This window comes from Serinus canaria, chromosome 14, assembly GCF_022539315.1.
Source record: "Serinus canaria isolate serCan28SL12 chromosome 14, serCan2020, whole genome shotgun sequence".
NCBI lineage: Eukaryota > Metazoa > Chordata > Aves > Passeriformes > Fringillidae > Serinus > Serinus canaria.
The window spans coordinates 5,293,240-5,318,167 of record NC_066328.1 but is presented as its reverse complement, the minus strand read 5'-3'; the positions used below and the strand labels follow the sequence as shown (position 1 = coordinate 5,318,167).

General features: G+C 39.2%; 1 protein-coding gene across 2 annotated transcripts in view; it reads left to right on the top strand.

Annotated features, from left to right (window-relative positions):
* The window catches only part of USP7 (ubiquitin specific peptidase 7), a 69,828-nt gene extending 48,274 nt beyond the window's left edge, over window positions 1-21,554 (top strand). For both annotated transcript variants that reach the window (XM_009091942.4, XM_018916030.3), the window contains 22 exons: window positions 72-162; window positions 936-1,018; window positions 1,960-2,069; window positions 2,890-3,046; window positions 3,914-4,058; window positions 5,053-5,183; window positions 6,285-6,419; window positions 6,625-6,726; window positions 7,382-7,487; window positions 7,837-7,929; window positions 8,709-8,776; window positions 9,683-9,783; window positions 11,124-11,277; window positions 11,634-11,701; window positions 12,761-12,869; window positions 12,963-13,040; window positions 13,372-13,472; window positions 14,053-14,152; window positions 15,024-15,143; window positions 16,398-16,469; window positions 17,382-17,472; window positions 20,172-21,554. In XM_009091942.4, coding sequence (XP_009090190.1) covers window positions 72-162; window positions 936-1,018; window positions 1,960-2,069; window positions 2,890-3,046; window positions 3,914-4,058; window positions 5,053-5,183; window positions 6,285-6,419; window positions 6,625-6,726; window positions 7,382-7,487; window positions 7,837-7,929; window positions 8,709-8,776; window positions 9,683-9,783; window positions 11,124-11,277; window positions 11,634-11,701; window positions 12,761-12,869; window positions 12,963-13,040; window positions 13,372-13,472; window positions 14,053-14,152; window positions 15,024-15,143; window positions 16,398-16,469; window positions 17,382-17,472; window positions 20,172-20,278 — 2,322 coding nt within the window. In that variant the 3' untranslated portion in view covers window positions 20,279-21,554. The remainder of the gene's footprint in view (window positions 1-71; window positions 163-935; window positions 1,019-1,959; window positions 2,070-2,889; window positions 3,047-3,913; window positions 4,059-5,052; window positions 5,184-6,284; window positions 6,420-6,624; window positions 6,727-7,381; window positions 7,488-7,836; window positions 7,930-8,708; window positions 8,777-9,682; window positions 9,784-11,123; window positions 11,278-11,633; window positions 11,702-12,760; window positions 12,870-12,962; window positions 13,041-13,371; window positions 13,473-14,052; window positions 14,153-15,023; window positions 15,144-16,397; window positions 16,470-17,381; window positions 17,473-20,171) is intronic.
* Window positions 21,555-24,928: the final 3,374 nt, after the last annotated feature.

Here is a 24,928-nt window from a genome sequence, read left to right as displayed (position 1 = left end):
AAAATCATTTAAATTAGTTCTTGTTACTTTTGTAAAACTGAACTTCTGTGTTGTTTTGGTTTTGATTCCAGTCTTATATCCAATGCAAGCATGTAAACTATCGGTCTGAACGAATAGAAGATTATTATGACATCCAGCTAAGTATAAAGGGAAAGAAAAATAGTAAGTGATACATTGTGATATGCACCTATCCAGTACTTCAACATGTTGGACAAATTCAGTGCCTGTTGTTTTCAAATGGGTTTGTTGGTGCACAGTGATTGGAAAGCTGTGCTTTAGGACACCTTATTAAAAACATTTTCAATGCAGAGTATGGTTTTGCATGCATTACATTTCTTTTTTTTTTTTCCTTATTCCATTTTCTTTCCTTGCTCCTTCTTCCCTAAGTCTCTCACTGGTATCTTTTCATAGAGTTTTCTGGTGTGATTAAACTGTGACATGGTGATCACAGTGGTATTGTCACAGTAGTTATAATTCATATATAAAATGAACTTGGATGAAATAGGTTCTTATTTTGACCTGGCCATAGTAATAAGAAAAGAAAAAAGGAATGAACTACTCAGAACAGCATAACAGGGGTCCCTTGTCATCTCTTTACATCTCTTGAGCACCTGGGGTACAAGGCACTGGAAAGGATGTGTAAGAGTCCAGCAAACAGAGGCATCTGGCTTGATGATTAACAGTTGTGAAATGAGGAGTAGTGGCAGACAGCTGTAACTGTGTGATTTTAAAATCTGCTGGTATTCTTAGATATGCCTCTGCAATATGGTGCATTTCTTGATATTCTTAAGCCATATAGAATTAAAGTAAGGACAGAAGTACTCAAACACAAACTCCCCTGTCCTGACATTGCATTTGATTAATATGTTGCAGGCTAGAGTAAACTTAACATTTTTTTCTTCTTCTGTACAATTTTCCAATCTTTTTTCATTCAGTTTTTGAGTCCTTCATTGACTACGTTGCAGTGGAGCAGTTGGATGGTGATAACAAGTATGATGCAGGAGAACATGGCTTGCAGGTATTATTTTTTTAAACCAGGTTTTAAATCTTATTTCATCTTTGATAGAATAACAATGTTGCAAAACCCATTCTAGATTTTATCAAGTGATTTTTGGTGATGTTTCTTCTTAGACAAGCTTTTTATGTAGCTCCTCTTATTTGGTATTAGGTTTCATAAAATGAAACTAAGATTTTATAGCAATTTAATTTGTAGTGAGTTTTATAGGTCCCTGTCTTCCATTGCTAGAATGTCTTGCTTTTCCACCAATCTCAAGATTGAGAAGTTCTTCCTCTATGGGTAATCTGTTTTTCCATGTGCCAAGTAAAAAAGCAACATAGCTCTAAAAGTAACTTTGGACAGCTCATGTTTGTATTCTCAGCAAGAACACCAAGTGAACCCATGGAAATTAAACATTTATGTGTGTGCACGTGTTTCTGAGCTCTTCAGTTGCACTTTGCTGCACCCACTGGAGTAAGCTGAAGTCCTTTATAAATAATGTTTTACTAAAGCTTATATCTGCAGCTTTGACATACCGGGTTTTGTCAGTAATGTTCTATATATTCTTTAGCTGTTCTTAGGAAGGTATAGCACAGTAGCCAAATCCTTGTTGGCAGGATGCAATGAATATGAAATTGTTAATTAATCAAAAATGAGCTTTTGTCTCCATAGTCTCCCAATTTTATTTATGCAGGTGACTTGCTCTTAATGCAGTGAGGTGTCCACATATCCTTGTATGGGTGGCCTAAATTTAATTTGAGTTTTTTTGTTACTGGAATAGCTCATTGGAGGTTGTTGCAGCATTAGGATACTCAAATTGCACCCAAATTTTGAACCATTCTGTTGTACATTGTGTTGTCAACTCTATAAAAGTCCATGTGAAGAGTGTCTACAACTAACAAGTATTTTGAGTTGCTAAAAATCCTACAATTTCAACCCTCTGTTTCCTTTAAAATGTCTAGGAGGCAGAGAAAGGTGTGAAGTTCCTAACACTGCCACCAGTATTACACCTACAGCTCATGAGGTTTATGTATGATCCTCAGACTGACCAAAACATCAAGATAAATGATAGGTAAGTGGGTTGGTTGGTTGGTTTAGTGTGTGGGTTGGGTTTTTTTGTAGAATTTAGAGCTCTGAATGTATTTTAGCAAAAAATAGCTTCCCAAAATCCTGGGTTTGACTAAGCTCTGAGGCAGGCATGTGCAGTCACTCACAGTGGAGGTCTCCCAAAGGTGCACAGGTTGAACGTTGAAGTTCAGAATGACAAATTGAATGTTTTTGCCTGCATCTTTTAATGGCTTGTGTAGCATCCTTTGTGCAGTGTGTGGCTAGGCTGCCACCAGAGTAAGCAGGATGAGTAAAGAGTTACCTGCTTGCCCTCCATCTGTTTCCATGGATGGAGGGAGAGCCATTTGCCCACTGTAAGCAGAGGGTGATAATTTCTCGAGGAGATACATGGTTGGTTGTAAACTAAATGTTTATTGCAATTATCTCATTCTCACCAAGGTGAGATATTTCAGAGTAATATTCCAGTCCAGTGGTACCTGTGCTAGGGAAGCTGCATTTGTCTGCTAGAAAATAACAGATTTTAAAGCTTTTGCCTTGATGCAGTGAATCCGAACCAGCCCTAATTCAGTTGAAGTGCTCTTGCCCTTGTTACTGAGGGCATACTTTCCTGAGCTGCTTGAAAAGTTTATTTTTATTCTATATTTAAACAGTATAAATTCTGTCACTGTATGCAGCATGTCCTGGTTAGAAGTGGCCTTGTAACAGTAACAAGTTCAATTTTTATTCTTTGTTTTAGGAGTACACATAGTGTTCCATAATAGTGCCTAAGAATCTGTGTCTATCTTAACTACAAATACAATTGTCTTCATTCTTTTTGAAACTAGGTTTGAATTTCCTGAACAGTTGCCACTAGATGAATTTTTGCAAAAAACAGATCCAAAAGATCCTGCCAATTACATTCTCCATGCAGTTCTAGTACACAGTGGAGATAACCATGGTGGACATTATGTTGTTTACTTAAATCCAAAGGGCGATGGCAAAGTGAGTATTGAAAAGCACCTAAAAGGATTTGTGTGTTGTAAATGCATACTTGCAGTTTTTATAATGGGTAAATCTTCAGAATTTTCTTTCCCTAAAGGAAGAGTGCATACACTCTTGTCTTTTAACACAAGACTTTTTAACTGGGGAAATCCCTTCTCTTGTATGTATTGAAGTTCTGCAATCAGATTTTATCCAGCATTTTTGAGGCTGACTTTGCTGAAGCAAATATGAGCATTTCCAGTGTTTCTGTGACTCAGAAGTTCAGCATGTTTGTGTATGTCCCACTGTTCCAGGTTTAGGTGACTTGATTGGATCAGACATTTATAGGTCAGGTGCCTCTTCCCTTGAGATGACTGGTTTTGTGTGTACATGATTGTTCACAATAACAGTAGAAATCGAATTTTGCTGTGAATTTGTTGCTATTTGTAATTTATTCTTAATGGGCTTTAGTGTTTTAATTTAAAATTTGATGTATATTGCTCTAAATATACAAAGAAACACTAGATGTCTTGTGCATTACTGCTTTTTATTTCATTTTACTACAAATAAAGTTAATTTTCTGTTTCCTACAGAAATATTAGATATTTAAAGTCTTAAGAAAAACTTATTGGAATAATTATTGTGCTTTTGGTACTCATTGCAGTATGTTCAGTAAAGATTTGGTATTTGTGGATTTCCTTATGCTGAGCACAAGTAGCATGTAGCACAAATTATACTGAACTAGATTTCCTTTTAAAAGTCGTGCTGCTTGAAGATAATTTTAGTTACTTCAAAGAGCTGAAAGACATGCCAGAAATAGGATTAATTTATCATTCAGGAGCATGTTATTACGTGTAAAATCACCTTTCTGTAAAACTTCCTCCCTAGTGGTGTAAATTCGATGACGACGTTGTGTCGAGGTGCACGAAGGAGGAGGCCATCGAGCACAACTACGGCGGGCACGACGACGACCTGTCCGTGCGGCACTGCACCAACGCCTACATGCTGGTGTACATCAGGGAGTCCAAGCTCAGTACGTGTCCTCCCTGTGCTCAGAGGGCGCTGGTGGGCAGGGCTGCTTTACCTCTGAATTGTTGGCTGTGCTCCTGCACAACAGGGCTGCCTTATTTACAGTGGGAAGGTAGCGATCCCACGGGATCAACCAGCCGTTCTCTCACTTTTGGAGAGTGCGTGCTGCTCCGGGTCACCTTTTAGCTCTGTAAGGCACCTGCAAAGTGCTTCAACCTTGGCTGCTTTATAGGATGGAAGACTTAGTGAACTGACTTGGGTAATGGAATGTTGCCCCACATTTCTCTTCACAGAGAAAAGCAAGGCACAATTATTCCCAAAGATTTCTGAGGTTCACGTTTTCTGAACCTCAGAGAAAGGGAAAACACAATTCTTATCATTTGCTCTGCCTGTGTTTGTGCTAAAGTAGAATGCAATATGGAGATTGTTTATCCAAAGTGAGGATGTTCTGTTTCCTTGGCCTGTCAGGGCCAGGTGTGTGTGTGTGTGTGTCAGGACTGTCGGTGGACAGTCACAAGATTCTGTGCAGTGTGAGCAGTTGTGTGCAGAGCGAGTGCTTGGCAGATTCAGTTTAGATGAAATGTATATAGTATAGTATAATGAAGTAATTACTTAGCCATCTGATGATGGAGTCAGATGCATCATTCTCTCCCCTTCGTCGGAGTCACCTTTGATTTACAATAATGGAATTACATCAAATTGAATGTAAACATGTAGATATGTATAGGCTTTAAAAAGGGAGGGGTGGCAAATATTTTTTTAATTCTGAACTGAATATTTCATTCAAAAGTCTATGACACATATTTCATGGGAGTAGTGCATTTTGGCTTGTCATAGAAGTGCTTCTTTTGGCAAAGCATGATGATATCAAACCATGTTTTTAAGTGAAAGATGAAGAAAGTTGGTTTTGACTTCAAATCAGAGCAAAGTCAAGTGTGTATGAAAAAGAAACTTTTGGATGTAAATATTGAAATAACATCATAAAATCTGCTTTATAGGTGAAGTTTTGCAGCCTGTCACCGACCATGATATTCCTCAACAACTTGTAGAAAGGCTACAAGAAGAGAAGAGGATAGAAGCTCAGAAGAGGAAGGAGAGGCAGGAAGCTCACCTCTATATGCAAGTGCAGGTCAGCTTTTGAAACAGATAAAGTTACAGCTACTTTACCATGAAAATTTAGAATATTGATTCACCCTGGAGGCAAACCTTGATTTCTTTATTTTCTTTTTTTTTTTTCTTTTTTTTTTTAATTTATCTTCTGAAGTAGTATTTGAAGAGAAATTACAATTTTAGTGCTTTTAGGTATATTTACGTATGCAATGAATTGTAATAAAACACACAGTACTGTATCTTCTAAACATTTCTCTTTTCTTTAGAATTTATTGTGCTTGTGGGTAAAAATAGTGAGTTCAGGTGAAAGGGAAAAGGACCGGGTTATTTCAAATGGCTGCCCTGCCACTGCACTTTTATCTCCTTCAGGAATTATTTTCTAAAATTAGAATGTATCTAGCCATAGGCTGCAGGTCTGGACTATTGCCAAACGGAGCTCATCAAGTAGGAGCAGAAGGAGAGAGTGCTTATATTTGCAATTATCTTTTTTGGAAAAGCCAGATGGACTAGATTGTTATGAATTGCCTTAAGGAACCCTGTTTATGGCTCTTTCCAGAGCCCATCTGGCACAGGGAAATAGAACCCATTTTCCATGTGCCTCCATGTTTCCTTGCCTGTTCTCTCTGGTGTTGATAAGCAGAGATACTGGTCAAGTCCAGCTTGTTCTGCCCTGCATTTGCACTGAGTTTGCAGTGGGACACTGGCAGCATTGCACTGTTTGTGCTTCTGTTACCAAAGAGTGCAGGGGAGCTGTGGGAAATACAAGGAAAGGGTTCAGTGGCCTCCTTGCATTCACTAGTCACAGAATTATGTAGCCTTTTTATTTTCTCCAAGTGCCAAGATTGTTAGAGCACGTTCCAAGACTTGGGATCTAAGCACGACTGGTTTTTAATTGCTCAGGATTTGTAAGAATTAATGTATTTTAATTACTTGCACTGATGAGATTATCAATCACAATTTTTTAATTTTGTAGTAATCTGTGTTCTTGCAAATTTGCTCCCTGAGAACATGAATAGTGTTAGCACTGTGCCAGAGGGCCAGTAAGGTTGCACAGTGAAGTATTCTGAGAAGGTATTACCTGGGGTAATCTGAAAAGTAACCTTTAAATGTCATTTTTCAGATAGTGGCAGAGGATCAGTTCTGTGGTCACCAAGGCAATGATATGTATGATGAGGAAAAAGTGAAATACACTGTTTTCAAAGTATTAAAAAACTCCACACTTACAGAATTTGTTCAAAACCTCTCTCAAACAATGGTGAGTTTTCTGTAGCTGAATACCTGCATGTATTTATTTTGTTACATTGTGGTTGTTTTACAGCCCTTACCTTTTCCACATATTGACAGCAATCATAATTTAGAACTTTTAACACAAAAGATCTGTTTCAGTGTAATGAAAACATCTTAGCCTATTTTTCCCTTGTTTTGATTTAGTTTCCTGTCACAATTTTTATTTATTTTAGGGATTTCCCCAGGATCAAATCAGATTATGGCCAATGCAAGCTAGAAGTAATGGAACAAAAAGACCTGCAATGTTAGATAATGAAGCAGATGGCAATAAAACGGTAAGTAGGCACTGAGAGATGATATTACTTCTGTACATCTCCTGTGATTCTTAGTTCTCTTGAAGAATATCTAACTTTGAGACATAAGATTTTTCAGGCTTTTAATTTAAAATTAATTTCATTGTATCTGGTGATGTTTGATACTTGGGGAAGACTTGGTGTTTCTGGATAGGAAGCAGGAGTGTGGTTGGTGCATGATTTTTCTGCTGTGGAAAAAAAGGTGTAATCATGATTTCTTATGTTAGATTAAAAAAGAAATGTCCCTTTGACAAAAGGGCAAACCCTCTGGATATAAGGAATTCTGTTGCTTAAACTGTAAAATATGTCTAAATACCACAGGATGGTTTCACCCTCCTTTTATTCTAAAATTAAGTCATGTCCTTGCCATTATAAAGATAGCTGTAGGTAAACTTGTGGAAGATAAAGAAGTGGGTTCATTTTATCTAAAACCTACTGTTACTGCTTCATCAAAGTTTTTGGCGGTTTTATATCCTTTTTTTTTTTTGTCTTAATAGGTTTCATAAACTTCCTTTAACACAACCTCTCCCATTTGTGCAATATCATGAAGTTCTTGCATCTGATTAAAATGCTGAGACCAGGTTGTATTAGGTTATTCAGAGACTTTTTTTTTTTTCTCTCACATCTTTCTACATAGATGATTGAGCTCAGTGACAATGAGAATCCATGGACAATATTTTTGGAAACAGTAGATCCAGAGATGGCTGCTACTGGAGCAACATTACCCAAATTTGATAAAGATCGTAAGCATATGGGCTAAACATTTCTAAAATACAAACTGCTTTCATGTTGGGTGTTTCTCCAAAAACACTGTGCACTCCTTTTTTTCAGTGATGTCGTTGATGTATCTATCAAACTGCTAAAATTTCTGCTGAAATTAGTTTTCTTATGCAGTTTTTCCTTCATTTCTCTTGAAGTGGAAGGCACGCTTTGCATGTTTTTAAACTCAATGAATAAATTTCTCTCTATATTTTAAGGGCACCGAATTAATGAAGACACATATTTGTTACTGTGTAAATAAAAACATCTAGGTGATCTCCTTCCCCCTCCCCAAGCCTTACTTAAAATTAAATCTTGTTTTTTACTTTGTAGATGATGTAATGTTGTTTTTGAAGATGTATGACCCGAAAACTCGGAGTTTGAATTATTGTGGACATATCTACACCCCTATATCCTGTAAAATACGTGAGTTCTGAATTTCAATTTCATTGTAATCATTGAAGTTTTTAAAGTAGATTGACACATACTTTTCCTTTAATAATAATAATTCCATCACTGAAACCAAAGTTATACCTCAGAAGCAAATTTCTTATTCCACCCAGCAGCTGAGAGTTTTCTTCCCCATGTGGTGTCAGTGGCATTTTCTGCAGGTCTGAGCCTCAAATCCCCACAGGTGGTCAGTTCATTGTTGCTGTACTCACCAGGTGTTACAGCTGTTTCAGACCTGTTGTAAAGCTTTGGGATGTGATATTTCCCTCCCAATAGCTTTTCATGTAACTCTTCTATAACCTTTCATATGGCAGCCTGAGCAGCTGCTCAGTCTGAATTGTTTGTGAGCCTTGATTTTCATATGGGGTCCATTTAAGGAATTCAGCAAAAACCCACTGACTAAAAATATTTTAGTTTTTCATTTTGAATGTCTCATTATATTTTTTAATTTTGTATTTTAACTTTTTTTTTTTTTAAGATACTAAACCTTTTTTCTGGAGAGGGAGCAGTGTTATTTAATCTCTTGGATTTTCAGTGAATTTGCACATATTTTTGTTGTTCAAATGAAGTGGAAAAGAACCATGAATGTGTGTCTGGTTGAATGTCAACAAGGGAAACTTAGGTGTGGAAGGCTCTTTCTTAAGCATTGTAGAACCATCTACCCAGGGTAAAGAAAGGGATTCTCTCCTTTCTGTGGTTGGTCTCGCTAGCAATTAGTGCTACACATTTTACTTTCCTTCTTTTTTCTCCAATAGGTGACTTGCTTCCAGTTATGTGTGAGAGAGCAGGATTTCCACAAGAAACTAACCTTATCCTCTATGAGGTTTGGATTGATGACTTTTTGTAACTTTTTTGTCTTTTGCATGCTGTAAAGAAAAAAAATAATTATTCATTTAAAAAGTTGTTCATAACGATAATTTATAAATTATCAGCACTGTAATGTGTAACTTTGAAGTCTACAGTTCTGCAAAAGAGTAGCAGCAGAGAGTTAACTTCAAAATAGATTTTATATTAAACAGATAAAAGTGTAAAGCTTTAAAACAAAACACAAAAAAAAAATCTCCATGAGGGTCCTATATGAGCAGCTTTGTTGTGCTAAACCTGTGTTGCTGAGTTAGAGGAGCTAATGCTGCTGACATTATTGGCCTTTGTGTTTTTAGTGCCCACCTTAGTGAAGTTGAGAAAATGTTGCATCTTCTGCTTCCTTCCCCAAGCCAAAATCAGGAAACAAAATCTGCTAGGCTGTTTCTGCCCAAATGCACAAGCAGTGACTCTTCATAACTGCTACATTTATTGAGTGCTGATGATGCAGATCTTGCCAAGGCCAAGTCCTTGCTAGAGTAAGAAGGAGGAATTGGCTTTTTGTTGCAATTTCTGGTAGCAGTCCTGCTGCTCTCTCTGCTGGTTCCAGGGCAGCACACACACTGCCATCCTAAAAAGCAAAACTCTATTCCTTGCTCTGGGCAGGCCAGGGTTACAGTGCCATTCCAGTTTGTTTACACAGGTGCTTTTATCCCTGGGTCAGCCTACAAGTATAAATATGTAATATGCACATAGATATTTAATAATACATGCATTGGATTTGAATAGATACATATCTATCCATTTATTTCAGTTGAAAGAATGTACAGGTTACCTTATCTGATGATTTCTTCCCTAATGTGACTTATTTGTGACCTTTATTTTTGTCTTTTATTTTGTGATCAATAATTTTTGGGTTTTGTTGCAGGAAGTTAAACCCAATTTAACAGAAAGGATTCAAGACTATGATGTATCTCTTGATAAAGCTCTCGATGAACTCATGGATGGTGACATCATAGTGTTTCAGAAGTATGTATTTTAAGGGGGCACCTTATTGCAATTATATCACCTGGTTCACTTTGAAAGCTGAACTTCCTTTAAGCTTTTTTATCAAGAGCTAAGTATTACATTCCAATAGTAGATGTGTTCTCTGCAGTTCTCATTTGTTTATTCAAAGGGGAAATGAGCAAATATCAGTGCTATTTAAGTATCATGTGCCACATTACTTAAGGAAAAGGTGTTCTCCTAGTTTAGAAAACCAATAACCTAAAATTGCTCATAATATTACCAGAGTGTGTTCAGCAATGCATCTGATTTGTGCAGCTTTGTACTGGAGCCACTGTAACACAGACACCGAAGAGCCTTCCAGCATTTCAGATACCGTGGCCACTGGACAAGGCTCTTGGAGCTCTTTCAACCCAGAACTACATTGAACTGCTTTCCCTTTTTGCCTCTCCCTTGTGCTCACAGTCAGGTCCTTACTGGTCTGCAGTGATGAGATGCTCCTAGTTTGCCTGAGCACGTGCCACTCGTAGGTGTACTGGTGCTTCAGCTGGAGATTTCTCCAAGGCAAAAGGGGAGCTCCTGCATCTTGTATCCAATGAAGGGATCTTTCATAAGCTTGGCAGGGCTATAAATCAGCATTTCTATGCTCTCACTCCTGATGGTCACACCCAACTGTGTTGCTCTGTTTCTCTCCATGGGCTGACAGTGGGTGGAAGCCAGCTAGTCTATCTTCAGCACTCTTACCCCAGATTATGTGAGATGAATGTATTTCTCATGTCATGCCTTGGAACTCGCATTCCCAGTTGACCCAGTTGGTGTTATGCACACTTGGCTGGCTGCTGACTCCTGGGTAAGTGCACAGCTTGTACCCTGGTGCTGTTTCTCTGCAGAGAAGTTGGGGTACCAGTCAGGAGTGACCCAAACCAGCCCCTGTGCCCACTGTTCTGCCTCTCTGTGCCAAGGAATGCCGTCCATCTGTCCTCTGTGCAAAGTGATTGATACAGGGGTTCATGGAAAGCTGTGCAGCATTAGTACAGACACAGGGATGTGCCAGGGTGGGAGGGAGGGACAGCTCCTGCTGCAGTGGTGCTGTGAACCCCCAGGAGCCCAGCAGGCCCAGGCTGCCAGGGGAGCAGCAGAGCAGGCGAGGGCTGCAGCACACAGCCACGGCGGGCTCTGGGTCACTGCTGGCTGCACCAGTCCTACTGTGTGCCAGTGGTGGCTCTTGCAAAAGGTTTCTAAACTTCATCTCTGCATCTCTGCACTGTTGCTGGCTCACTGTAGAACATGTTTTTAAAGCCCCACCTGCCTGTGTGTGTAGCAGTGTGATGTGTAATGGTATCACCATTTGTTTGCTCTTGTAGGGATGACCCAGAAAATGATAACAGCGAGCTCCCCACAGCTAAGGAATACTTCCGAGACCTCTATCACCGTGTGGATGTCATTTTCTGTGACAAAACCATCCCCAATGACCCAGGCTTTGTTGTTACTTTATCCAATAGGATGAATTACTTTCAGGCATGTGGTCTGTTTCTCTTTTGTTTTCCTGTTTGGAAAGTAACTTTTGCACTGGCTCACAAATGCATTATACGTACTTTTAGAAAAGTTCTTAAACTGTCCGTGTACATTTTTTGCAATGTTTAGATTTCATTTTAAATGAAAAATTTAAGGAAGCCACTAAGGCTTGTGAGAAAAAAATACTATAAACCCCTCAGTTTTATTAATAATGAGTTACTTGATAATTGGATTCTTTCTTTGTAGACCATTCTGTTCTGTCAGGGAAATTATATTCTCATAAAATAATGACTGTATGATTGTTGAGCAATGTCATAACTGTGTGAAACAATTCAGAACTTACCAAAATTTATTTTCAGGTTGCAAAGACAGTCGCTCAGAGGCTTAACACGGATCCAATGCTATTACAATTTTTCAAGTCCCAAGGGTAAGTCAAATTCCTTAGTATTCTGTTTCTAAGCTGCTCCTCAAAAATTGGCCTTTTGCAGGTCATTAACTAATTCTCTACCAGTAAGATGTTACCTTTCTGGCAAGCACAGCAGGTTGCTTTGACAGTTGAAGTATTGCAATGTCTGTCTCTAGAGCCTCAAAGAATTGCATGTTTTAGAAGAGTTCTAGTAAATGTCATTTAAAAAATCATTAATTACTTCAAAGCCTGATGCTGTAGCATAAATTGCTAAGCTAATGCAAGTGGTTTTTCAGTGAATGCAGATTTCTAGAATGGAGGAGAGCAGAAACAAATGCGCATAAAAGCAGTATTTTTTGCTGATTTTACAAGTTTAAATGCAGGAGTTAGTTCACTGAATTCTCCCCTCCTCCCTCAAAGTCTGCAAAGGAGGTTTTATGAAGATGACAACAATCTAACAAGTTCTCAGGTGCTCAAAGGGATATTTCTGGTTAAAGTGGTGATTTTACACATGTTTATGTAAAACTAGACTTGAATCTGTGTTTAACTAGAGTAGAAAGTATTGTATTATAGCTCTGTGTATGTGCTTCAGGAATAATGCACACACAAAACTTACAGCTCTCTGTATTCATGGAAGTGTAGATGCTCTTTAGTTACCTGAGGCTATCTCCCTTCATCATCAGTGAGAATTTGAGTAGCTCTTTGTAGTTTCCAGTGCTGTGGTCACTGTGGAATTTGCTGTGTCATATGGCTCCACAAATTAGCCTTTCACAATCTAAAGCATGTGCTGCTATGCCAGTAATTTCAGAGGAATGTAGGTCTGCCAGCCTGCAGCACTGACATCAGTGAGCTTGTAAACATCCAGGAGAGTTAACACACACCCTAAATGGTTTTCTGTTCCCACAGCCCAGCTGTGTGTAAAAATCACTAAAGTTCTGTGTCTTGTGTTGCTTAGGCTGTGTTAGCAATTATGTGAAACTAAAAGCCAGTAATAAAAATGTTCTTGGTGCTTCAATTTGCTGAGCAGTAATGGATTTTGAAGAGATGGATTTTAAAAACATGTTTTCTTTCCTTCTGTAGTTATAGGGATGGCCCTGGTAATCCTCTTAGACATAATTATGAAGGTACTTTAAGAGATCTTCTGCAGTTCTTCAAGCCTAGGCAACCGAAAAAACTCTACTATCAACAGGTAAGAGTCTTTTCTTTTTATTGGGGTGAGTTATAAAAAATAATTCTGCCCTATTCAAAGTATGCCTAAAGTGTTTTTCTTTTCTTTCTTAAGCTCAAAATGAAGATAACTGATTTTGAAAACAGAAGAAGTTTTAAATGCATATGGCTAAATAGCCAGTTTAGGGAAGAGGTGAGTGAAGCCATTACACACTTGCTTTCATCTCTGTGTCAGAGCTGGTATGGGTCTCCCCCTGAGTAACCCCTGAGAATTAGAGCAAAGCTGTACATGATGTAAAAAAAACCTAACAAAACAACAGCAAAAAAACCCCAGAGCACAAAAAAATGTAAAAAAAGAAATAAAAATCAGATCTCTTAACAAAAATATTGAAGATGACATAGGTGTTGGCTTGAGTTATCTTTTCAAGGGTGGTTAAGGGGAACAATCCAGTGTGTTCTGTGCTTTAATGTGGTTGTTTCCTTTTTCAGATTTTCTAATTATTTTTGTGTTTCACATTCCACAGGAAATAACAGTATATCCAGATAAGCATGGGTGTGTGCGGGACCTGTTAGAAGAATGTAAAAAAGTCGTAGAACTCTCTGAAAAAGGTTCAGGGAAATTAAGGTAAAGGTGGAAGACTGTGAGTTCTTCTATGTGATCATGTAAATTTTAAGCAGTAAAGTATCTGTAGAATTTAAAATACTCTAGATACCATTATTAACAGTTGAAATATAATATTGTGTTAAAATCTTTCAGATTGACACTAAGAGTTCTTCTTAACTATAAATATAATTTTTACACAGTTATTTATTTATTTTGTATTTAATGAAGTTTCATCCTCGAGTTTCATCAATTGCATTTGTTAGTCATGACTTATTAATTGTTTCAAATCCAAGCATTTCGTGCTATTCAGTTCTCAGGAATTAGAGGGGTTAAAAGTGAGGTCACTTAAAGAGGATGTATAAAATAATCACTAGAAACCTATATGCTGTAATGGAACATCCTGGCTTTTTGCCATGAGCTAGAGATAATTTGCCTCTTATGGCTTTACTGTTTAATTTTTACTTAAGATTTAATTTATAAATACAATAGCAGCATCAGTGTACATTCTACACTAATCTCTCTCAAGATTTGAGAAAGAAATATTGCATTGAATATTTTTTTATTCACTTCTTAAAAATGCTTTTTCTGTTTATCTTTAAAGGCTGCTAGAAATTGTAAGTTACAAAATAATTGGTGTCCATCAGGAGGATGAGCTGTTAGAGTGTTTGTCACCTGCAACAAGTCGAACGTTTCGAATAGAGGTAAGTTGTGCTTGTCTTGGGGAACTTTAAACCTTACTTGGAGAGAGAAAACTCTTTCAACTGATAATTTTCTTTTTCTGGGTGCTGATCTTCAAATACTGTGATGTTTGTGTTAAGATTACATGATAATATTATTTATACTGTATAATATTTAAAAATATATGTATTTTTAAAGATAATGCTTTTAAAAAGATCCATCTTTGTTCCATATGTTTCCCCATAATTGTTTCATTATTTCATTTTTACATATGTTTTTATAACAATACACGAAGACTTTGCAAGAGCCTGTCCAAAGGACATTAAATGTCTTGGCAGTAATTCCAAGGTTTGTTTGAGAGTTCATGATAGAAATGTTTATGCCTAGAACCCACTTCTGTACTGTAATATTCTAGAAGGTTTTGTTTCCTTTTCTGTTAAACTTTAGGTTCTTGAAGCAAATTTGATACTTAACATGTGATTTTTTTTTCTAAACATCTCATCATTTAGATCTGCTAACTTTCCTCAAAGATCAGAAATGAAAAAAAAGTTTCCAGTGTAAACTGGAATGAGGAGCTGGCAAGAGGCCTGTGTTACTGTCAGCTAGTTCTGCACTGATAGAAGAATTCTTGTCAAAAAAGCCATTCAGGGAAGCCAGGAGAATATTTCCTGAGTAGGGGAAGCTGAAGTGCTGTCATGCCAGGGATGAGGGACTCTGGTAAAAGACTCTGTCAAACAACACGGCTCTTTTAATTGTTCTTGAATGGAATTGTTTGAAATCAGTAACAGTACATCAATAATGCTTTCTTAATAACTAGAAAAATAACTTCAAAGCATTAGTTTCTTTTTGTGCAAGTTTAGCTGATTGGAGTCACAATTCTCTGTCTGGATCTAGGAAATTCCTCTGGACCAGGTAGATATAGATAAAGAAAATGAGATGCTAATCACAGTGGCACATTTCCACAAAGAGGTTTTCGGGACATTTGGAATTCCATTCTTGCTGAGGATACACCAGGTGCAGTATGCCTCCCTTTTTCTCCTGTGGGATTATACTGATGATGTTTTCTTTAAGTACTGTTGAAGAAATGCAGTAATGTAAGAAGTGTGTAGGAAAATACAGCTCTTGTATCAAAGGTCCTGCCCAGTCTCTGTCTTTTTGTGGTTCAGTCATTTCCCAGCTCAGTTCCTTTTGCATATCCAGCTTGTTCAGTGTTTCAGTGAGCCTGTGCAGCACCTAGAAAGCTGTCACTTGGTAGCAGCTGCCATCCCCTGCCCCCTGCAGAATCCCCCAACAAACCAGAACCCTATTTCCAACAGCACCTGAGTATCTGCAGTGCAGAATTGTTGGCAAAGTGGCCCTGCCAAGGTTGCTCTCTGAGACAGGATTATGGAAAATGGGGTTGCTTTCTCCATCACTTTCTGAGATGATTTTGCATTTCATCCCTCCTGTAATTTGATGTGCTTTATCTTCTAGGGCTGAAAGTTGGTACAAGAACAAAAGCTAATTTTGAAAGCTTAATTTAAATTCTCAAGTTTTTCCTGTGGTGCTGCTCCAGCTGAATGTCACCCTGATTCTCTTAATATCAAAGTGTATTTCTGGGAGCAGTTAGCCATTTCCTTCTAAGCTTTTTCTGGTTCATGTGTATTACTTTGTATGAAAATTGCCTACTTTAAAAATTTGGGAATGAGAAATGTGTCCATATTTCTCCACCTCTAAAATTATAATTTTACTAATTTCCATATTTTTGATCCAAGAGTAGCAACACTTGTTTGGTGATTTTTGGTGAAAACCATTTGTTCTGCATTTCCCTGTTATGACAGTTAATACATATTATTCATCTTGAGGTTGACAGTATCTGTCACTTTTTTGGGCACTTTACATAGACAGGGAGCAGAAACGTACTACAAAAGTAGCACCAAGCTTAGCAAGAACACGGGTTTTTTTTTACAAATTCCTATTTTGCTGCTTATTTTCTAATTTTGTTACTTAACTTTAACCTAAGTTGCACATATCAGTGGCAGTGCCTGGGCAATTAATGGGGCAGTCTGCATAATGGTAAATCAATAAGACCTAAAGTTCCTGAATGTAGAGCAAGTTGCCTGCTGTTATTCCATATTGTAGAGAATGATGTTGACACTTGTGTAATTTTGTAAATAACAGAGACTTGATGCAATCCATTTCAATGAAGCTTAAAGCAGGAAATACTAACAGCTTCCCTTCTTTTTCCTAGATTTTTTTTGACATTAAAAATCTTATTGTAATTGTTAGGGTGAACACTTCAGAGAGGTTATGAAGCGGATTCAGACAATGCTGGACATACAAGAAAAAGAATTTGAGAAGGTAATTTCAAATTGGGAGAGTTTTTATTGCTGACTGTAAACTCTACATGAGTTTATTGTAGTAGGTTGGAACACCCCAGACTTGGGATAAGTGTAGATTTTGTGTGATAGAACAGCTGAAATAATGCTTTTTATAGGACTAATTAGTTAGAATGGGTAGGATCAGTATTTCTGTACTGCATCAAGAGAGATATTCTGCAAAACATTAAAGTAACCCAGAAAAGTGTAGCTGGTGTGGGACCTTTAGAAGCCACCCCCACATCACATTCCTTTTCAGAGCAGAACGTGACTCAGTCAGGTTGTGCAGGGTTTTTTAGTTGCAGTTTATAAACTCCCAAGGATGGGAATTCTGCCCTGTTCTGGACACTGTGTTTTAGAGTATTTCCACTATCACTGGGAAGCCTTTGCTTTCCTTGCACATAATCAGAATGTTTCATTTTGCAGCTCTGTGCAGTTTTTTGAGAAGAGCCTGCTCCTGTGCTCCTGAGCTTTTCCTTCAGGTGATGGAAAAGTATAGATACCCTGTCATCCTTTTCTTCTCTGGGCTGAGCAGAGCCCCTTTCCCAGATGTTCCTGAATGCCAAGTTCCCCCCAGTCCTCTCACAGCCTCACTGGACTCTTGCTGCAGTTTGTTGCCCTTTTTCCCTGGAGGGCTTGAAGCTGGACACATTATTCCAAGATGTGGGTTCATGATTTCCTGAGCATTTATTCTGTCCCATTATCCAGGTTGTTGATGAGGGTTTTAACCAGGACTGGCCTTTTTCAATTCCTGAAGTTGAAAGTTATGAGTTGAAGTTACAAGTTTTCTACTTATAAGCAGCTGCAAGTTAGACTGTGAACTTAGGCTTGAAGACTTAATTTTAGTGTCATGTCCTACCACTTGGTTTTGAGTTTTTTTTTTTTCTTTGCATAGTTTAAATTTGCCATTGTAATGATGGGCCGACACCAGTATCTCAACGAAGATGAGTATGAAGTGAACTTGAAAGATTTTGAGTCCCAACCTGGTAAGTTGTTAGACAACCTCACTTTTCTTTTGGCCTGCTGAAGCTGCTCTGCCAGTTGTTATAATGTGTTCATCCTTAACTCAGGATGCAGAAAGAGTTTGTTCTTTTTGCATGACATTAGATGTAGTGACCAGGCAAGTATTGATATACACCAGTGTGCACACTGAGCAGTGTTATATGAATGTGTTAGTCCAAGAATATGTATTTTATAGGCATATAGACAAATAATCTGTTTCCTTTTGAGTTAAAAGATTGCATGTGAATGACCAAATGGGTCCAGTGTCAGTATAGCACACTTTACAGCATCAGTTGCACCTTGTCTTTATTGTCCATCTACCCCCTTGCATATTTGATTCTTGTGAAAAGACAATTCTTGGTTATTCTTGATATCCTCAATGAATCTGAAGATTCTAAAAAGAACATTAAATATGTCAATTAGATGCTGGTTAGATTTTTCTTTCCATAAGAAGTGAGTCACCAAGGTACAAATTCATCTCCATTCTAAATCTGTCTCTGAATGGGCTGCCATCTTTACTTGAGTGACATTTAAACCTGTATTTTCTTAGACATTTACACATGGGAGAAACCAGGTTAATCCTTCAGGAGTTCCAGCACAGGAGTGTTTTCATAGCCATAGCATGGGTTGGGCTGGGAGGTGCCTTAAAGATCATCCTCCCTGCTGCCATGGATGCCACACACCAGACTGGTCACTCAGGGCCCCATCAAACCTGGCCTTGGACACTCCCAGCTCCTCTGGGCAGCCTGCAGCAGTGCTTCTAAATCCAACTCTCTCCTTTCCCTCTTTGGAGAGTTCTCTTTGGGAATGGCACCTTTGCATCACAGTCAGGGATCCATTGAAACCCTTGAATTCATTGGGGTTTCTTCTCCCAGCTTAGCTGAGTGTTCCTCTCTGTGAGTTGCACTGACTCTCTGCAGTTCTGTTTTTCTGACAATCAGGAATTCTGGTTTTTATTGGTAGGTTTTGCTAGGGTTGAGCTTTCTCCAATTTTTCCCAGCTGTGCTCTGGATTGATGTAACAGCTGTAAAGAAATCCTGTAACTGTCCATTTATTTAAAAACCCGCAGAGAGTTAGCCCTGTGTTATTACTTGCAGGAGCCTACAGATGCTTCTTTTGTTGTGTGTGTAGCACACATAGCCTTTGGCTTGCCAGAATTGTGAGTGCACAAGTCACCCCAGAGCCCAGGAGTGTGTCACTGCAGGAGCTCTGTGCACTACTTGGGAAGGGTCTCTGGATGGTCAGCTTGGAGGTGGACATTTCTCCACAGACAGATAAACTCTCTCTGGTGTGGTCAGAGCAGGCAGAGTCCTGATTTTATTCTGGGAGTCATCCCTCTTGTGTCAGGGAGGGAAAGGCAATAGTCTGGAATGAACTGCTGAGCTTGGTGAGCAAGGCAGAGCCAGTGGTGCCACAACAGCTTGAAAAACAAACCAGGTGACCAGGTCAAAGGCACAGAACATGTCAGAATGTGGAGAAGGGAGAACTTGAACTGTTTGTAGGAATTGTAAGGAATGTGAGAGCAAAAGGCTTTAATTTGAGAGTTCATGGAATTCACCCCTGTGATAGAATATGCTTTGATAGAATGGATTTCTACAAATGCCAACTTTTAGCACTCACTGGACTGATGGAACCAAAGCTGGGGCATTGTCCAGTTTGGTTGGCATAGCTGATGTCAGTAGTGTCCCTCTGCTTTTGCACACTAACTATAGCTGTGACTGTGCTGGCACCAGCCATGTAGGGTCTCATTTCTTTCTTCAGAAACATTCAAATTCTCCCACTAAGACTGGCAGTTCTCTTTTAATTTGATATTGACCATTATGTCAAAGAAGAAAAAAAAAAAAAACCAAAATAATTTTGATTGAAGAAAATATATCACAAAATGCAGATGCAGGCAACCAACAAGGTCATGTGTTTTATGCTTTAGTGGTTGCAGCTGATGGCTTTGAATGTAGAATGTACTTTCCTTGCTGGGGGCCTCTTTAGTTTCTGCCTTTATCATTTCACTTCAAAGAACATTGGATGCTCTGCATTGAGACCATCTTAAAAAAGAATTTCTCCCATTTGCAAGAAGTATGTGGGCTGTGGTTTTTCATTAAAATTAGCAGTAGAATAAATAATATTGGATTGAACAAAGGAAAAAAATCTGTATATTTTCTTTGCAATCTAAGTGACTAGGGCTTTTTCTTAGAAAATAAAGAGGAGGGTCAGTTTCATGATTTCTTAATTAGCATTATTTGCATTTTACATGAATTAAACAGATATTCCCAGTTAAACCAGGTGAAAGGATAGCAGAGATTATGGCAAATACTGTTGGTTGTCATGTTTCAATGGCAGATCCTCCCTGTTTGGAACAGGCTCAGCACTTTGGTGAAAGCTGTACTGTGATGTGCCTCTGGCCATAACAGTGCTTATCTTGCTTTAGCACACCCTTCACTGCTGTAAAGCCCTGTAGGTGACTGAAGAAGACAAAGAGCAGGTACCTGCTGCAGAAGGAGCTGTGGGATGTGCTGCTGGAAGGAAATCCCTGCCCCTCTGGCTGTGGGGCTGCTCTGCCCTCCTCTGCCCTCCCCGTGATTCCCAGCACACTGTGGGGGGCACACAGGACTAGTTTGTGTAATAGAAGCATTTTTCCAATTTAGTTTTAAAGCTTCATTATTTTTTTTTCTCTTTTCTTTTCTAGGCAACATGTCTCATCCAAGGCCATGGCTAGGGCTTGACCATTTCAATAAAGCCCCAAAGAGAAGTCGCTACACTTACCTTGAAAAAGCTATTAAAATCCATAACTGACTTACTTAACCAGATTGTCAAGGCAAGGGACAAAAATAAGTGTGTGTGTGCACCTTTTTAACAACTGTAGAACTTTGGTACACGTGCACTATATCTGAAGTCTTCAGCAAGAGGATTTGCTGCTGATGTTAATTTTATTTTGTTGAGGCTGTTCAGTTTGGCTTCTCTGTATCTATTGACTGCCCTTTTTGAGCAAAATGAAGGTGTTTTTATAAAAGCTTGGATGCCAATGAGAGTTATTTTATGGTAAACGTAATGCAAGGCAATTGTCAGCATAATGAGGGAAGAGTTTAGTAGAACAGTTGACATTGGCAAAATTATTTGTCTGTAGTACGTTTATAGATGGCATAAGCTGACTGGCTGCCCTTCCCTGTGGTGTTCACCATCACTGCAGCTAGTAAGTCTTATGTTTAGACTCACATCCGATTTATTTCCTTCAGTTATACTTTAAATGACATTTTTGTGCATTTGTAAATGCAAAAGAAAAACTCACATCATCAATAAATAGCAATCTCTACTTTATTGTGTACATTGTTGGCACTTATTCGGGATTTTTGTCTCCTCCAGCTTCATAGAATCTTTTTTAATAAACTAGTTTTCATTTAATTTAGTCAATACTTTGCATCCCATTTTACCAAGTGGATGCCCCGAGTCCTAAAAAGAGATATTTGGGTCTTTTTATGAAATTTCCAACCACTGAGAAATACCGCTGTGATTGATTATGCCATCTTCTGGCAAATAGAATGACACTCAAAAGTTGGCAAAAGCAAGTGAAAAGATTATAAATATCATTAATTTAGTTACCATGGGAAGAGATGGGGAAAACACAAGAACTAGCCTTTTAGCACAGAGGGCATGCTCACTAGTGTTTAGTAAGCTGTTGACTTTGTATAAAAAAGGAGGAAAAAAAATGAAAAAAGAGGAAAAAAAAACGAAAAAAGCAATTGTATATTTAATGAATGAACATGTACAATTTAACACTTGGAGGTTAATTTTATTGGGTGAGTCTGCAAGTGAATTTCACTGATGTTGATATTCATTGTGTGTAGTTTTATTTCAGTCCCCAGACTGCTTCCTTTTCTTTGGAGCTAATGCCAGCCGCGTGTCTAGTTTTGAGTGCAGTAAAGATAGAATCAGCAATTCACACTTAATTTTACATTCTTTTCCAGTATTTTATTTTGTTTCTGTAGCCGCAGTGTACAACTCCTCTTCCTGTATATTGCCTTTTTTTGCTGGAAAATGTTGTATGTTGAATAAAATTTTCTATAAAATTTTTTTTGATGAGTGATGACATGGACATTGAAGAAGATTTCTCCTCTCCTTGGAAATAGAGTTTTGGGAAACATTTTCATTCATGAGATTTTGCTAAAGGTGTGGTTTTCTTTTTCCTTAAGTGTTGACAATTGTATAATCCTCATTCGTTGTTTTGGGGAAACTTTGTGGGGGTTTCTCTTTAATAGTTTTTTGGGGTTTGGAGGTTTTTGTGGGGTTTGGTTTTTTTACGTCCTAACTAGTCGCATTTGAGCTTAACAAATAAAAGGTTTTCCAGGAAAGGAGCCATGTACAAAAAAGACAAATGGAAAAATTATTTTACTAGTTTGTTTGTAAAGCCTGTAGTAGAGTCTTTGTGGTAGACTGGACTCTGCCTGCCTGTAAAAAATTTTGTGGTCCAGATTCTCAAGTCTGATATTATAAATGGTGTAAAGTGAAATCTGGAGTCTCTAAAGGTAAGGTCTCTTCATAGAGTAATTGATTCCCTCTGTAATGTGTTCCCTGTATTCATAACCAAAACAGAAGGTGCAAGTTCTAGGAATGTTTGATTCTCTTTTTAGTTTGTATCTTGCAGTGCTTTTAACTGTCTCTTATTTCTAGTTGTTTACTTTTGTTTTGCTGTGTGTGTAGGTTAGCATAGAGGGAAGTGCTTAACTGGCATGCCTTAAGTGAGAAAGCTTTCCTTTGCTTTGCATTTCCACCAGGCTGGTGAGAACTGCACCATCCCAGGGCTGTTTTTACTGGTACTTGGATTGTCTCTACAGGCTTACAGTAAATGTTAGGATTTGTTTCCAAACTGTTCCTGTGAATCAGAGGCTCTGGTCAGCAGTGGCAAGCCCTAATTATACTTAGTATTGTTTAGACTGATATGAAATTGAGCTTGTATCTGAATGTCACCAAGTTTTCACAGTCATTTATGAGATGGTGGCAGCTTTTAGGGACTATCTTAAGAAACACAATCCTTCCTATTTCAGAAGAAAAAGCCACTAACAGTACATTTTGGGTGCCTTTTGGGTTTTGGATGACTGGATTTTATGTGCTTCAGTATTCGTGCTATTCCCACACTAGATTGGTGATGTCCATACTTTGAGGCATTCCATATACAGTTTTCAATTACTAAAGGATTTTCTGAAAAAAAAATGTTTTGGAGCCCAAGTAACTTGTTACTGAAATGTGGGAACACCTATGAAGAGGAGGACAGTAGGGTTTCTCAGGTGCAGTATTTTGTTTAGTTCATTTTAAAAAATTTACAAGAATACAATCTTCAAAACTGCCACGCTTTCCATTTCTTTATTTAGATTTTAGAATTATCTGGGTAATAGACAGTGAATGCATTAAATTAAGATAATGGTAAAATAAGTGTTAAGCAATAAGGATGTAATTTCATGGTACGCAGCATCAGAGCAACATGTTAACAGCCCATCTGAATTCTCCCTACCAAAACAGACCGTGGTTCCTGTAGATTTACATAGTGCCTTTTATCCTAAAGGAGTCCAAAGCATTCTGTGAAACCTGAGCAGATCACACCAGTGATAGTTGCTGACTAGAGAGTGCCAGCCAGCCCCAGCCCCTTCACCCGCCCAGGCTGGCACAGCCACCCGCCCAGGCCGGACGAGCAGAGCGAGTGCCTCCCGCATCCTGGATCTACCTCAGCTGCTGCCCTCGAGCTCCGCCAGCGTCCCCGTGCCAGCGTCCCCGTGCCAGCATCCCCGTGCAGCATTCCTGTGCCAGCGTCCCCATGCAGCATTCCTGTGCCAGCGTCCCCAGCCGGCCCCGGAGCCCGCCGGCCGCGGGGCTGCGCTGGCTGCAGGCGGCAGCGCCCATCGGAGCCACGTCGGGGGATTGCTGTGTGATATCCTCTGTGAGCATTCGTTTTCTGTAGGAACTGTACATATTGTAAATAAAATAGCCCAGGGTAAACACTGCATTGGTGTCTCGGCTCTTCTTTTTGGAGAGGAGTGGGAGTTACAGCTCTTGGGGCGCTCAGAACTCAGGGAGATTTTGGTTAGGTTGAGTAGATGAAGTTTACAAACTGCAGCTAAATTGTGTGTTAGGAATGGCAGTATTAATGTAAGGTGTGCTGGCCAGAATGTCAATTCTCACTTGTATGTCAGCTTCCATGCTTTGAGCCCTTGTTTTTCCTGAAACACTGAGGTGCAGATTGTCACTGTTTGATGTGAGAGCAGCAAGTGTCATTTATTGTTGGCTGTTAAACCTGCCTGGTCTTTGGGGTCAGAAAAAGGGGGAAATGTTCACATGTGATATGTCCTAATCTGGCTCCAAATCTGTGTTCTATTTAATTTCTGTCCCAGGTGATGTTGAAGTTAGCTGTATACCAACCACAGCAGGAAATCAAATTTGCTATGGCTGGAAGCCTTTGTTTTTTGTTAAATAGTTGTGTAAAACTATTGTACCTATAAAGAGTGGTGTAAAAACGTCCTGACTACTTCTGTTAAATACCTCTTGCACATCTCTAGTCACATATTTATATAATTTCTTTGCTGTGTGTATATTCATGTGGATTTGAGTTTTGCACCTTTCCTGATTAATGCCACTGACTTGGTGCATTATTTACCACTAATTAACAGCAACACTTGTGGTTTCACAGCCACATTTTAAAATAGAGAAAAATCTTAACATCCTAAAAAAATGTGTGAATTGATAAAACCTGTTGTGCTGCCATCTGTGTGCCTTTCATCCTTGAGGGTTTGTGTTCCATCAGGTCACAGCAGGTTGGGTGACTGGGGGGGGACAGTCCCTGACCTTGGTACAGAGGAGTGAAAGCTGGGGCAGCTGCTCTGGGGATGGCTGGGTGTTGAGGGGGCTGTGGAGTGTTGGCTCTGCGTTTCATGTAGGCCTGGGAGGATGGTGGTTTAACAGTTTTTACATGTATTTATTATGGTTTTTCACGTCTCACTGTCTGAAGACTGGGGTTTCTGTGGTCTAGAGGCTGCAGTGGTGCCGGTGTTGAAGTAAAAATCAGTGCATGTGTCCAGCCTAGCTTAACTGAACTGGGATCAGCTCAGCAGGGGCAGTTTGTGGTGCAGGCTGTGACAGCTGGCTTAGGGTGACAGGGCTGGTGGCAGCGCCGTTCCTGAGGTTCCTGTCTAACAGCTGCCCTCAACACCACAGTGTCCAACAGCCAGGACTTGCCTTTGCTGTGTCGCTGTGCCAGCCGCGGAGGAGCCGCTGGGGACTCTGACCTGCACTCTGACCTGTCCCCGTGTCCCTGTCCCGGTGTCCCTGTCCCGGTGTCCCTGTCCCGGTGTCCCTGTCCGGTGTCCCTGTCCCGGTGTCCCTGTCCGGTGTCCCCGCGGGCGGAGCGCGCAGTGAGCCCCGTGCCCGGCAGGGGGCGGTGGCGGGCGGTGCCCCTGGACG